This window comes from Gavia stellata, chromosome 5 (assembly GCF_030936135.1).
Source record: "Gavia stellata isolate bGavSte3 chromosome 5, bGavSte3.hap2, whole genome shotgun sequence".
Taxonomy (NCBI): Eukaryota; Metazoa; Chordata; class Aves; order Gaviiformes; family Gaviidae; genus Gavia; species Gavia stellata.
Window position 1 is genome coordinate 43,093,839 of NC_082598.1, and position 16,441 is coordinate 43,110,279.

The 16,441-nt window shown below is 35.5% G+C and overlaps 1 protein-coding gene across 5 annotated transcripts in view; it reads right to left on the reverse strand.

Annotated features, from left to right (window-relative positions):
* PALLD (palladin, cytoskeletal associated protein) overlaps positions 1 to 16,441 on the reverse strand; it is a 218,242-nt gene that overhangs the window by 107,927 nt on the left and 93,874 nt on the right. For all 5 annotated transcript variants that reach the window (XM_059818157.1, XM_059818158.1, XM_059818156.1 and 2 more), the window contains 2 exons: positions 15,843 to 15,962; positions 14,658 to 15,000 (listed from right to left, as the gene is read on the reverse strand). In XM_059818157.1, coding sequence (XP_059674140.1) covers positions 14,658 to 15,000; positions 15,843 to 15,962 — 463 coding nt within the window. The remainder of the gene's footprint in view (positions 1 to 14,657; positions 15,001 to 15,842; positions 15,963 to 16,441) is intronic.

Sequence of the window (16,441 nt, forward strand, 5' to 3'; positions counted from 1 at the left end):
CTGTCAGGATCATCCAGATATTTAATTTCTCCAAGCAGGAAAATGAATGCAACAGCTACATTATAAACCAGGACTCACAGACAAGAAAAGGAATTTCTACAGCAACTCTTACATTATTGTATTTGAAACTGAAAATATGCTATGAGTTTTTCTCTGACTCTGCTAAGAAGCAATAAATACAGAACAGTCTTTATCCTGAATTTATAAAACTCGTGCTAATAGTAGTTCATCTGTTGGAATTGTGAAGGCTTTCCACCACAATGAAAGAAGGGGGGAGAGAGAGGGAAGGCAAGAGCATGTGTTAGTGAGAGCACAAGAGCAACAGCAAGTGAGGGAAAGCGAGTGAAGGAAAAGCTATTTCAACCCCTAGTTATTTTAACTTTTTTTTCTGTGACAATTATTTTAAAGAAAGTCTTTTTAAAAGAGAAATGTAAAGAAATTCTTTCCTTTAATTGCACTTTTAAAATTCTTAAGTCAAAGGCTTTTCATGCAGTAATCTAAGCGAGAGAAATTTTTCCTCTGGATTGTTATTACTATCTCACTATCTCCATTTTTCACTGCAGTAATATATTACTGCAACAGGATTTGAGCAAACTGTCCCTTGGACTGAATTGACTTTACTGAAATGTATGACACAGAGAGAATACTAAATATCTGTAAATTTTCAGTACTAATATACTAAAAATACTAAGAATTTAAATTGTTGTGAACGTCACCAAACAGTTTTAACTGAGTAAGCTTCTTCATTCAGTCTTAAATATTTCTGTTTTTTTAAGCATAAGCCATATCCTTCAATCATTTTCTACAAGCTGATTTGTAAAAGTCTCCAATACCAGCAGAAGACAGATGTCACTGAAAATGTGAAACAGATTTTAATGGCATTCTACACATTTTCTTAAATAAATTTTTCAGCTGCTGGATCATTCTCTGGATGTCAAATCAGCATACTTATAAAAGTTATTTTGCATATACTTTCACTTGCAAACATGTTTTTCCTCATCTTTCTTTATTTTCCTTATTACATTTCACATTATTTCCTAGGTTGTAACCTTATAGAGAGTCTTCAGATTTATAATGAATCCTGACAGCTAGTGAAAACCCCAAATAAAACTATTTTCTGAAATGTCATTGCATCTGCCAGCTATTTTACATATTCTGGGTGCTGTGATGTCTAAAATATGCCTATGAGTTTAGTGTTTTCACAGTCACGTGAGAAATGGATTACCTGTAGATCTGATCAATTTGGCTTCAATTATTCTTCAGTCACCAAAAATATATATTTGTTTCCATAAGCATAATATTGCTTTGTGTTGCAGGTATCATGTAAGGGGTGAAAAGTCCCTCTTCTTAGTGAAAAGTGACCACAATTTTTGGACCTTTTCATGGTCAAGAACTAAACATGCAGCTTTTTCTTAGTATTTAGCTGACAAACAACAGCTGTTAGTAACTAACAAAGTTTGTATGTAGGTCACGGTGAGCCAGAAATCAGTTTAGAGGGAGAAACTCAGACCTAGAGCATAAGCTCAATTTGAACTAACATATGACAATCAGTATATTTTGCTTGCTGTTAATGAGGCTGTTTGAAGATCTAACGTATGGAACAGTAAGAATGTGGAAGGCACTAGGAAAGGAGGAAAAGTTGTAGAAGACAAGTTAATGGGACGTAAATGCAGAAAAAGTTTGGATGAAGGCAGTGGAATAATAGAAATAGAAAAGTAGAAAGAATAATGCTTGGTATTTAGAAACTGATGTCTTGAAGAATTAATATCAAACAGTATAAATTTGTTTAAGAATAACTGCAAAAGAACAGTGTAAGAAATATAACAGTCAGACAATTATATCTGTAGTAAAGTGAAGGCATATCAAATAATTACCAAAAAAAAAAATCATTCTTAAAGGAAGGTTTGCAAACACAAGTGATAATAAAAGACAAAACAATTGACTGATACTTCTAAACCATGATTTATTAAATTCATAATCCACGCAGCAGTAAGAGAAAGGAACAGGTGAGCAGATCTATGGAAATAGGTGGAAAGGATTATGTGATGTTCAAATATTGTGATGTAGCTAAGTAAGGAGAACGAGGAGAGCCAATACAGTGCAGTACAGAAATCTGTGAAGAAAAAGGTGAGCCAATGGCTTTTGTCATGCTATCAGAAAACAGCGTGAAAAAATGAAGATTCATAGAAAGTACAGGAGAACAAAGGTTAGAATAGTTCCTGACACAGCAAGAGCCTCTGTCTCTTTTGCAAAAGTCAAGAGTCTTTTGTCACTAAGAGCCAGGGACCAATCACATTGACAAGGCTTGAAGGGAAAGGTATTGCTTAATTTTGGGACAAATCTTATTTTGGTGGCCCTGAAAGACCATCACAAGGTGAGTAGCTCTGTCTAGCTGTGCCAGAAATAGAGGTGGAGTAGAAGGAGAGCAGCTGACGATCTTGAAAAACACAGTTGGTGACTGATCCAACACCTTTACCAGGATTAAACGCGGACTTACAATCTGTATCTTCCACACTTCTGTACTACCCAATTCATCACTGCTGAATCTGAACTCCACTGTTTCTGATCTTAGAAGATGAAAATATAAAGTATAATCTAAATCTGACTTAAAAAACCAAGGCATAAAAAGCCACAAAAGCTATATTCCTACCTTAACAACTTACTAACTCACTGATGGAGACAGCAATAACCAGCCTTTGACAAACAGAAGAACAAATCTTTTTAAAAACCTTACATATACTACAAATGGAAAAGCTGGAGCTATTGAAGAACAGTAAATAGGGAAAACTCTATGGATCTCACAGAAATGGTTTTAAATGGAGCGGTACTTTAAAAAATAATAGATAACAGAAATCTCACTTTGTCCTAAACTCATTACTGTTTAATTAAATTCACATATCATACCAGTTATCTGACTAACTGCCATTAAAAAAAGCTTAGGTATTGTAAAATAATTAAAGACAGCTTTACTTCTATTCCTTACATGATTTACCACAGAGGGGTGAGAAAGGTGAGACAGGGGAATGGTGAGCAAAATCTTGATGGACAAAATCTTGCGCTTGAGTGAAACATGAAAAAATGCAGGCCATGTATGCTTCTTAAATAGTTTACAGAAACAAAAAGAAACTACAGGCAAAACCACTGTAGTGGTTAACATGCTTAGGGAGGGGGAGAAGGAAGGGGAGAGGGAGAAGGAAGGAAAAAGCTCAGAAAATTTGCAACTGTGTCTTTCAAATACAGAGGAACATGAAAAACGTCTTCAAGTATCAGTCTGTACAATACAGATGAACTCCAGAATCAAGATAATAGAGATAAAAGAAACAAATGTCAAAGAACATGCAAGAATCTAATAATTTGCCTGTGTAAAGGCATGTGGAGTAAAGATAAACACACAGATTTCAAGTTGTACTAACTTAATCTTTCACATTCTTGAAAACAGAAAATATTTTATACAGTGCATATTACCAAACATTACACAGATCTCCTTTAATAAATCTGTGATGAGTAATAACAAGGAATCAGTCAAAAGAAACAAAAATGCAGTGCCTTCGACAGGTCAAATGAGCGTTGCCTAGATCTCATCCTGGAAACAAAATTTTGAGGTATTTACTAGGGGTCTGATTCTGTTAGTTTCGTATATGCTAGTTATTTTTCTGACTAAAACACTGCAGCATTTGGCGAGGATACCTAAAGCCTGACACAAGGTAACAGGCAGGAGTTTTAGCATGTCACAGATCTCAACCATGTTAGGTTCTCACAAGTATTCTCCGCCCCCCCCATATATATATATTATATATTATCCAGCCTACCAGAAGGTAAAAAGGTGATTTTATCTTTAGTAAACAACTGTTCTACTTGATACAAAGGTCAACCCTTTGTCATCCCCTGGAGACATTTTTATATTAGTCTTTGAACCGTTCTGTGTAAACACTGCTAGTGTCCTGCCCTAAGCATTGAGGTCTTTTCTGCCTTCACTACTTCTAGCTTCGAACTGAATACCCAACTTTCGCCCCATAGCCAAATTCTATACTCGTGCTTCCAACTTGGTATTCCTGCTAGGGCATGAACAAGGTTTCTGAAAGTGGTCTGCACCCATGGCTCTTATTATATCCTTTTTTCAGTATTCTAGAAAGTATCAAGCTGTCTCCTGGACAGACATCTACCCAAGCAATACAGCTCCCTCCACTGGATAAGCCTTTTCTGTTCTTACCTCCATAAAAGTCTCTGTGATAGCAGTAAGTCTTCCTATGGCAAGAAATATTCAATAGCATTAACAAGGCTGACAGAACAGGACCTGCAGCACTTGCTTGGTTCTTAGGTCTTCTCCAATCTATTTAGTTAGGGCATTTGCTTAGGTACATAAACTAGGAATATGGCTTTAATTGACTGAGATATTAGTGTCTTTTAAACCCTGGCACCTCTATTGATTCTGTACACGACAAAAAAATAGCACATGGAAATTCTTTATCCAAAGTTTTATAGCAAGCATACTGAACCAGACAGAAACAAATGCCCAAATGCCACTGAGTTCCAACCTCCCACTTTTGTCACCAGAAAACATTTCTTAACAAGGGTCAGAAAATGAAAACACAGTTAATGTAAACAAATGCAAAAGATAATGGAAGATAAATCTGAGGGCAAGGAACAAAACTTGAAATTACATACATGGAAAGCTTGGTAGTATAATCGCAGTTGGAAGAAGCATGGAAACCATCAGACAATTACATTACTTCAATAAAAAAACCCTGGCATATGTCAGGAGGGAACTAAAGAATAATAAAAACAAGTAGCTCTGTAACTATGTGAGTTTATGATTAAACTTCATAAGCTGTAGAATCCTGTCCAGCCATTCTCCTTACCCAAGTGTGAGTTCCTACTTTTGCAGAGCATTTTTTAACGTGTGCGCATGACCAACTGCAGGTAGACAGGCAGGACTAATTGCAGGTGGTTAGATGCTTCTGCAGTAAGATAAGTTCTAGCAACAAGTTTATTAAACCAAGAGGACACCCTAACAGTAGGTACTGGGAGTCTGAGAGTAGCCAGCACTTGAACTTGTAATCAGTTTAGCTACTTTTTTGCATATAGATTACACAAAAAAGTATGCAGTAAATTAGCTGTTCAGAAATTATCCTTGTTAAATGAATCCTCAAATTACCTTATTTTTCATATTTCTTGAAGGAAAGGATGATAGAGCAATTACTAAGCAGTCCTCATTTTGTTGCAGGTTTCAAGCCAAAGTCATGCAGCTTCCAAATCCCATTCAAACAGAATACCTGGTGTTCACCCCAACTACCATTCACATAATTATGTTTATGCATATCATGGACTACTGAAGTGTTCATAATACTTCAAAGCTCATATTATCAAAAGGAACTTTATACCTGTATATTTATCTACCTTGACTCTACTGAACACATTTTCCAAACAAAATGAGTATTGGCAGAATTAGCTTCAGCCAGTACATCTCTCAGTCTCTTAAACTGATATAGGTTGATCTTTCATTTCAATTTCTTGATCAATTTTATAGTCAGCAAAGAACATGATAAAAAGTACTGTCAGAAGCTGTACAAAAGGTACAAGTAGATTCTCCCAAAAGGCAAATTATATTTTCTAATATTAATCAACGTCTATGTCATGTCTTGGTTGAGGAAGGATTTCCAGTTTCTCATTTTGGATTAAAATACTAATTGCTGTATGCAGAGGTTTTTTTCATTTCTCAACAGACCTGGGTGCCAAAGGAAATGGCAGTGCAATCTTCTGCCCTATTAGTTAAAAGCTCTTAGCCTGAACCAGAAGGGACCTTTCTCTAGGAAGTCACTCAGAAGGCAATGATGACAGACGTACTATTATCGGTACTTTAAAATTTCGTATTACTCTTTTCTTCTTTCCTGCATACAAAACATAAAATAATGAACACTACCTGTCTCAGTTTTGAAGCTTCAGCATCTACCTGCTACAGCAAGTGAGCAGTCCTGGAAAATTGATTTGTCTGCATTGAGGCAGAGCAAAACAAAGGTAGTGCAAAACAAAAATGATACCTTCTCACTTCCCTTCCTCCTTCTACCCAGCAAAAGATGATATTTTTACATTTTCAAAATTATGTGTAGATTGGATAAGTATAAGGTCAGGGATGAAACAATACCAAGGCAAATGTGGTTGCATGCCATTTTCAAAGCCATGTAAATATGGCTTAAGTATATATGATGATTAGTCTGCATGGACTAGCATGCAGGGAAGCATTTAATCAGTTTGTTTGAGACTCTATCCTGCGATACCAAGATAATCCTTGAACATTTCTACAGGAACTCCCTATCCAAAAAACACACGGAGAACCTCTCAGAAAATGCTGCATATTAGAACTGAACACTTGGATTTACTTTGCTTGATCATTTCCAAGTATTAAATCCATCCAGTTATTTCAGCAAGAAGGAAAGAAACAAAAAACAAAAGAAATGTTTCAAAAGCCAAAATGTTTCATCTCAATGTTTTTAGTTCACAATTATCATAAGACTACCATAAGCTGTTTTTGCAGATGGATGGCACATTTCCTCCTGTATTTTCTGGTTCAAAGGTGCATCATAAACTGCTGGCATACTGATCTACTCAACCTTGTTACAGAAAAAAAGAAGCCACCCCAAACACATGATCTGACCCACAGTCCCCCGACCTCTGCTATCTTTATTCTGTAACACTGTCTGGTTATTTGTGCATCCGCATGATTCGATGTATTTCCAGTACCAACTCAAAATGAAGAAGGTTCTTAGCACGTAGCCGAGCTTCTAGTTTCTATTTGCCTCTTAGAAAAAAGCTGACTCTTGGTACCTTGAGAGGAACTGGGGATAACAGTTGGCAACAAAGGTATGAGAGAGGCAACAAAGCTGTGAAGGGACAGCCAGGCAGAAAAGAGAGGGAGAGCAATCTTTTGGAGGCACTAAAGATTTTCACAAGCTTACAGCATGTCTTTAATTAAAACTTAATATGTACAGACTCAAACTAGTGGCTTAATCTGTGTTCATTTTCCTCCATTTCCCTGCTTATCCTATAACCTGGATTACTTCCAGTGTTAAAATAAAGCCCTGACAAACACAGAAGTCCTGTGTGTGTATCATGCTGGCAGCACACACTCTGCTGCAGTTTTGGGAGGGCATACACTGCACATATTTTGTAACTGATTCAAGGATGTTTGACTTTTCCTGTTAAAATACTGATTAGTTTTTATGTAAGCAGGATGTACAGTTAGTTCTCTCCACCTACTAAAGGTCAGAAAACATCGGTGCCAAAAGCAGAAAGAAAAAAACCTAAAAAATACATTTCTCACCTACCTTTAACCTTTCTTGTTATGGATATCCATTGTTACAAAGAGATTCAGACTTCTATTGCTGCAGATTTTAAAAGGCTTAAAGTTCATTTACGTATACCCTTTAACACTATGTTAACGAAGGCATTGGTAAAAAGGAAATTTATCAGCAATAACTGTCAGTGTTTTTGGATCATGCTATTCCTTGGACTGAAACAGGCAAGTAAAGTCACTGAAAGCAGAACAAGCACAAAAACCTGATAAATTATTTTTATTTACAACTTCAAGTTACTATCTGTTCTTAGGTTTTCATTAAAGTCACCTGCAGGAATGGGAAGAAAAAGTGACATTCTACTGCCTGAGCAGGCTGTCTTTAACAGCAGACTGACCAGCACATCATTTCAATATTCAAGTTATTTGTGACTATTTTGAGGAATATGAAAGAAATTATTGACACATTTTCATGTGACTAAGTGTCTAAATGAAGAATCATGGAAGTTACTGGGATTAGAACTTTCTCATAAAACTGAATTTAGGATAGTATGAACAAATGGATTATTAATATGCAGCATCAGACCCATCTGATCAGTAGTTACAGAATTTTGAGGTGGAACTGGTATAGTTTTATATCTCTTCATGTTCATGCAGTTTCATTAGAGTTGCTATAACTTGATACAACTCAATTACAGCATTTTCACACAAGTGTTATATATTTATACTTACATATTTTTAACATCGTAAGTATAGACAATCTAGTTTTCTCAGCAAAATTAAGTCTTCTTTCTCATAAGAAAAATAGTGCCTAGATTGTTTGCAATTTTCTAGGACAGAGTTATGCTTTTAAAAGTGTTCTTTTACTCATAAGGATATCAAGATAGTACAGCTTAAAGATTTGTAAGAAGATTTAAGATTTAGCATCATTATAACTTGAAGAAAAGAGAATGGTAGTTTTGATTCTAGTCCTCTCACTGGGTCTTCCATATGTTTTTTAACAGGTAGCTGGCTCTACAGCTGCAACATCCTATCACCCGTGTAATTTTTCATATATTCTATCTGTAAACATCAATCTAACATACCACAAAATGCTCGGAAACTTTGTTCCACTGATCTATCTTTTTTTTCGTAAAAACTAAACAACATTCCCTTCATTCTTTAAAACAGTGAGATAGAGAGCATGATAAATAAATGTGACTTTCAACCTATATTTCATAACACTTCCTATTTCCTCTCTTGCATCTCCCAGTGGTCTCATAGTTTTTCCCAGTGATCTAAGATCACTAAGGAAGTAAACTAATACCTTGGTTTAAACTAACATAATCTACTGCATTAAGTCCACAGGTGTGCCATGAGGCATTATAGTACTTCTTGTTCCTTCTCAGGATTTGCAACTTTTGCGTAAGGAAATAGCCTGAGAAAATGGAAACAAACCTCTGTTTTCTTAGTACATTCTCTCATAAAGCCTATTCTATTTTTATATATTATTTGTAAATCATAAACCCTAGTTCTAGTACACGTGCCTGTTGATTAGTAGCCAATGAAATGGAAATTCTTCACAAAAGTTTTCCTTGGTTTATCTATAATCCTGTTCAAAAAATACTGGTATGAAATAAGAGAGAAACAAAAGCACTACAAATGAACCATTCATATAGTAATTGTGAAGACAGATGTAGAAAATGCTCAGAACGTGTGCTATAATCAAGTGATTATCTTCATGTGCAGTTATTCTGCTTTACATTTTAGCAAATTTTGCTCCTCTGCATTAGCATTAGTTATTTCTAATACAGTAGAAAATACATGTAGATCAAAGTTTTATTGTGGGTAGACTTTATTAGAAAGATAAGGTCCTTATCAACCTTGAAAGAGCACAGCAGATGAAACTGAAGAAACTGGATGGACCTTTGTTCATGAATGCAAAGTTAGATGTTTACTGTGATCACTAACTCCTAGAGAAAACAAGTGTCACAGTTTTTCTATACAGATGAAGATTGTCTTGTTCATTTCCAAGTATAATGCTATGAATATTTACAACTTTGAATTTCATTCAGCCTTATAGAATATGGGAACCTCATTTATATATTACTTCACACCTTTTTTCAATCAGAAAGTATTATGGGGGATGCTAACCAGTGTCTTATTCTTTATGAGTACATATTTGTAATGTAAATTTTCAACCTCCATGGATTTTTAAATTATTGCTTTTTAATTTAAATTATTGTTGGTATAACTTCACAATTTTTTGTAACAGCCATGTTTTGTTTTTCTTTTGTATTTCTGCAATGACAAACCTTTAATTTCCCACTTAATAAATCTTGAATATATACTGAACATATTTCTGTAGCAAATAAATCTTGAATATATACTGAACATATTTTTGATTGACAGTTCTAATTCAAAATTAATATCCGCTTTTGTTTTTTAACTTAACTTCTGGAGAAATATGGAAAACCCATGAGGACAAAGTTCTTTGTTGAATCACATATAAGAGGTGGGGAATAACTTTCCCATAGTAGGGGAAAGGCTCAGTTATTTTTTGTTTCATACAGATCAATGGCAGCAGAACTCTGCTCCGTGCATCATTCAAACTATGCAGGAATCATTTTCTATTCAGGTTCTATTCAGAAGATGCAATAACTTCAAACAAAAACTTATATAAATCAGTGCTTAACATTCAGGTTGAGTATTTCTGTCGTCAGTCTTTCCTAATTTAGGCTGCTAAAGCAAATCACATTCATATATACATTAGTAGAACTGGATAGAAAACAGTTTTCCTACATCACGTATCTTCTCACAATTTCCAAAATGTTGTTGTTCTGCATAAGAACAAACGTGAAGCCTTCGAAGTTGCCAGCACAAGTGTCTGTTCTCTGGGCTTCAGCAGCCAGGGCTCTCTTAGGCAGACTAAGGACTTATATCTGACTTTTGTGTATTCCAAGACATTAATCATTGGATTGTTGGCTATTTTCACATGTTCTTTTTCTATCCACTCTTCCTAACACAGTCTAAACAGTGACTTACTAATTGCATATATCAAACACAATTATTAAGTAAGTTACAATTTTTGCAGTGTCTTTAAAACCCGATACCTCTCAGGACAAGCATTATAAACATCATAGAATGTACATGACTAGAAGTACAAGTACAATATTAAGCAAATTGCTAGCAGAAAGATCAAGTTAAGAATAATTTCAGTGAGGAGTGAAAAAACAGTGAAATAAACATCTTAACAAAGGGCATAAGAGACATTCTAGAAATGACTGAACTAGCATCTCTGCAAAAATTTCTGAGGCTTTGATGACAAAACAGAAGAAACCATGGAAGAAAACTCAGTTGCTGAAGAGTGGAGACTGAAGTAACAAATAGTTCAGTTCAAGAAATAGTATCAGTTCTACAACTAGTACGAAAACAAGTGTTTTTAGTTAAGGAAGTTCTATCAACTCACACAGTAGTGACTTTGATGCATATCGACCAGATTAACTCCTTATCTTTAAGAAATTAGTTTAATTATAGTCTCGGCTTTTCCTTACTGATGTTACATATAAACTGCTTGATATCTTTTAAATTATGTTTATGATTAATTTCTTCCATGTATTATTTAAAAAACTAAGACTTTTGAATACATTTTAAAAAAAACCCAAATCCAGACAAAACAGGAAACAATATAGCCATGTCAGTTGAAAGAAATACTAATTATCAACAACTTCATAAACTGCAAGAAATTGTATCTTACTGCTTTTTACTTTTAACAGGTATTCTTTTTACAAAATTAATACCTGCCTTTCATTTTCACTGCAAAAAAACATTGTCAGAGAGAACTGGGTGAGATGGAATTCAGGAATTCTGCCCATTTGTCGTCTTCGCAGCATGCCCATGCAGAATACCACTTCTCACAGTAATGCAATTAAAAAAATGTTGATCATTCTACAGGGGCAGGTATTGCTGTGCTAATTTTAAAGGTGTCAAACATGTCACTTCCTACTGGCTTCTTTTGAGTTTATGTTAATGGACTAACTATAGCAAGAAGGCTATCAATACCTACAGTTGCTCTCTGCGTCTGCAAGGGAGAAGCATGGAAGAGAACGACTCCCACTAAGCTAATACTCTTTCTGATCATTGTATATGACAGACTGGAATAACACTCCCAACACAAAGAGGATAAAACAGTAGCCATATGAAGAGGATCTCCCTGGTCAGGAACTTCTGGCATCACACTGTAATCACATTGAGTCTATGAACCTTGAACCAACGGCTTGTTACAAAGCCAACTAACATCACATACATAGGTACATCCAGTATCCATATGAACGCCACCTTTTTTTCTGTTATTGCTTTAACAGACACATGGAAAAATAATAGTAATACTAGACCACTGGAATGGAAGTTCTTCCTTTGAAAGCATGGATACATTATATACAGTTCCACAGAACAGTGTCCTGCCTTTTTTGCAGACATTCAGACTGAGGATTGTGAGAGGTTTAAAGCAGCACTTTCACATACAGGCTACATAATGAAATTAGTATTAACACTTATTATTTGCCTAATTCTGAAAGACGCAAAGTTATCTGAAGATACCATGCACTTATGGGGACACTTCCAAAAGCTCATCTGTGCATTACACCAATATTGCCTAGAAAAGTCCAGTGCACACTAATAGCTCAATCTCTTCAAATAGGTCACAGCAGCAGATATCAGAATTGCAGAAGTCTGGGGTTTTTTGGTCTCAGCTCAACAGTTCTTCCTCTCTTATCTACATAAACTCATGTTGCAAACAAGGCATGACAAAATGTTGTGCCTTTTAACCATATTTAGCATTATTGTCTTCTAAATTCTGTGTTAGCAAAATATCTGGTATTGACTGCTTCCCAGTTAATTCTATACATACTTTTTCCCAGAGAATTCTGTATGTTATCACATCAAACTCTGTTTGAAATATTCTCAGCACCAGACTGAGGCAACAACTAATATTATGGCTTAAGGATTACTTAACTTTAGTATCTGTAGCCACAAAGTGAGCATTTTGTAGGGCTTTAAAAAACACTTTTCAAGCCTGAAAATTACTACAGTAACTCTCTGTAGCATGCCAGTTCTTGCATTGGACTGAATTGTGTTAAATCATTATTTATACGTGTTGGTTACAGCTGCATTGCCAAGGTGCATATGTATTTCATACTTCAAGAAGGTACTCAGTCTCTCCGTCTTGTTAAACCAAAAAAACACCAAACCAAAACCAGCCCATCATTCCCAAACTCCTTGCAATTACTTTCAGTGTTCGCTGAATAAACTATTTTCAGAGAGTTCACAGATAAAGCTGTGAAGTAATTTACAAGTTAAGATAAGCTTGAAGAGAAAAGGTTCATTAGGAAATTTAAAATCAGAGTCAGTCTTCACCTAAAATAAAACTCACTAATGATATTCAGAAGATTCAAACTTTCTACATAGCCAACATTACTTTAAATGTTTAAACAATTTTAAAAAAATAGGTTATAATAAACATGTTTGCTGTTATGTCATTGCTAATATATGCTGCTTCTATCATCAAATACTAATACCCTATGGACAGGTAAAACTCTATAGATGAGTTCTCTTCAAGACGGACCACTCTCATGGTTGAGATAGCTACTTTACTACTCAGCTAATTTTAATACAATTATTTTGTTAGTTTTGACCTGAGATGCAGTTTCCCAAATGCTGAAAGCTAATTTTAACTCTCTGCAGACAGACATTTCTTTTCTTCCTCCTGTTAGCACCTTTTCCTTTTCTTATGCTATCACTATGCTTGGGAGCAAAATACTTGGCAGGGGGAACGCAAGATTTCCATTTCTGACAGCAGCATAGACTTACACTGGCTTTAGCCAAGCAAAACGTGTATCTTGACTGCAATCAAGATCACATCAAGTGTTGTTAATAGCAAAATATAGGACTCAAGTGCAATTGCACTATGGACTCCAAGGTCATCAACTTGGACATCAGCAACCGAAAGGATTCTTGAAATAGCATCCCTCTCACATCATTGTATATGATGTTCACCTCTGTTTACATATTGACTCTGTGTTTAAAAACAAAACAAATTTTGCACAGGTAGCAGTAAACTTTATGCAATGGGAAGTCTATTACACAGTCTTCTCTCCTTTATCTAGGGCAACCTCATTTCTGGGAAAGAAAGCTCTGGGATGAAATTTGATTTTTACTGCTCTGCTGGAGCTGCTATCTCCTTTCTTCACAAATGGGTCTTGCAACAGATGTGCTGGGTATAGGACCACCTGGGTCACTCCACACCACCTATCATCTGGAACTTGCCATCCTCAGCAACCTCCCTCCCACGCACGCAATCACCACACACTACTCTTCCATCACTCTGTATTTCTACTTCTTCCACTCCTCCTTCTCTCCTACAGTTGTCAGAAACTGCTTAGAATGACAAAGAGCAACAGAAAGAAAAAAGTGGTGGGTGCAGAAAGGGAACGATGTTGGCTTGCTGCCTCAAGCTTGTATTTTTGTGTGTTTAATTTCAGTACATGATTGCTAAAAGAACAGCATTTTTATATTTTGCATGTTATCCTGTGAAAACCCATCATTAAGGAAATGATCTTGCTAAGCTTGAAGGCCATATGTCATGCTTCTTCTTAAACACATTTTTATAATTAATAATCCCTTCTGATTATTGATGCAAATGAAATAAAATAGCATCTTAGTTCCATCATCACACTCCAAAAATTCTTGACGGAGATGGAAAAGAGGAGTCTGCACAATGTTAAAATCAAGCTATAAATTAACAATCAGCATAAGATCACTTTTGCATAAGTACAGTATCAGCACCAACATTGGGTAAAAATGTCACTACAATTTTTTTCTCTTGTTTCTCTCTCCCCTCCTTGAGCTTTTCATTTTCAGATTTTCATTTCTAAAAGAGCCATTGTAATCTGTCTGACAGCAGAATGAGTTACACGTTATATATAAACATGATGTAAGAAAAAATACAAACATTACATACCTGAATATCCACTGACTACACAAAACCAAGAACATTCAGAATAAAGATAGCTAACCAAGTGTTGAAAAAGGAATAGCATGCAAGACTCTCAGGCCACTATGACATTTAGGTACAGTGACTAAGAATAAAAAGCGCAGAGCAACAGCCACTACCACTTACTTTTTTTTTGTGACTTTATCTCACTATGAGAAAGAACACGGTTCTTTCTTGTATTAAGCTCTTTGGGACATAAATCACAGCAATAAGGTTGTTTGAGAGACAGGCACAATCATTGTCCCTTATTTGTCTAACACTAAATTGCTCCAGGTAAAAATTTCCTTTCAACAAATATCAAGTTTATAGCAAACAAAAAAACAAACAGAAAACACTCACAGCTTTGGTTTGGCAAGCACAGGTGGTGGCTCCTTTGTGGGTGAAAGCAAGACAGCTTCAGGTGGGATGGTTTTATCACCATTTGGCTTGTTCTTAATCATTCCATTTACTCCATGAATGGGATGGATGCCATTTGTTTTTTCCTCAGATGAATTGACCTGTAGTTGAAGGGCTGTCACACCAGATCTCAACTCAGTGTTGTTTGCTCGGTGGGCCTCCATATGTTTCTTGGGAGGAAGCTCAAGAGAGCTAATTTCAACTGGAGGAAGTGGTGAGAAATGATGGAAATCATCACTGTCGGATTTTCTTGTCAGTAATTCATGACTGGAGCCTTCTGAGTTGGCTAAAAGAAATCAAAAAGAATGTCTCTCTGACAAATCATAGACAAAGTACATTGTACATACATGCTGTATTTTCAGTTTGTTAAAGGTGAGAACTCTTTGGCTCTGTGCAGACATTTTTCTAGACCTCCTGTTGATAATTCATGCTGAATTAGATGTGTGACTAGCTATTCATTTTCTGACTTTGCCCCACGCAAAAGGCACAATAAGGAACTTTATGGATCCCTCTAAATCTATTCCAGGAATACAGCCACTAACTGACATTGGCAAGTACTATGGGACCACAACAGCTGAAACAGCATTTCCTCTTCCTGGAGTGTTGGCATTATTTAAGAACAAATGATTTAAAAATACTGAAGGATGTACGTATATGTGGCATATTTGCAATGGCAGCTAGGTTTGTGCATTTGACAACAATATGTATGTAAACATATTACAAAATGTATGCATATGTAAACATATTACAATACATATGTAAACATATTACAAAACTAAACATACCACTTTTTTTTATTTTACAAAAGGCATATGCCACCTTTGGTAGCATAATTTCATCTGCTTTCATTTTGCCTCTGCTGCCATCTAGTCCCAGAACCCTAATGCTTAAAAATCTGCCAGGTTTGTGGCAGACATTTTAAAAATGTATTTTACATGAATAAAAATAATAAACTAGGAAATGAGTAAATAAAAATATTCCATTTGCTTTATATGAATGCTCTGAGGCTGACAAGATCCTTGTCTTACAGCAGCCCTTTTCTACAAGGAAAGCAAACTGATAACTTCACAGGTAAATTAATTATTTAAGATCTAAGATGAAAAATTCCTCTTTCCCTTTGTCACATACCTGAGCAGACAGTTAGCTGTGCACTGCTTGTTACTGAACCATGTTCATTTGTTGCTGTGCATGTGAAAAGTCCTGAATCTTCAGGAAAAGTTTCTGCAATTACAAGGGTACATATCTCTTCTGGAAATAAGCAGAAAAAAAACCTGCATCATAAATTATTTAAAGTACCATGTATTGTTTTTACATTGTATGTTAGAAGGACACCAGAAGGTACTCCTTATACAAAGAAATGCTGTGAGAACTGCAGAAAAGCTTCCAGCATGGGTTTAATGAAAATCACTTTGTATCTAAAACAAGTAAATTTACCAAGCTAAGTTTTCAAAAGAGGCCTGTCTTGAACAGTATTTTTGCAATTACAAGTCTATGCAGTCATTTTACTTACTCAATATCTTCATTTTTATGCAGGATAGTACTAATTCATACACATCAACGTATGGATTTCCATACACAATTGATACTTGCAAGCTCTTTTTGGGTCTCTAAATAACACCACCAATATGAGTGTCACGTCATTCTTTCTTTCCCTGAAATTTTCTGTATTTAATGAAACATTTCCAGTAAATCCCATTCCCAGTAAAACCAGAAAGTATTTTGTCATC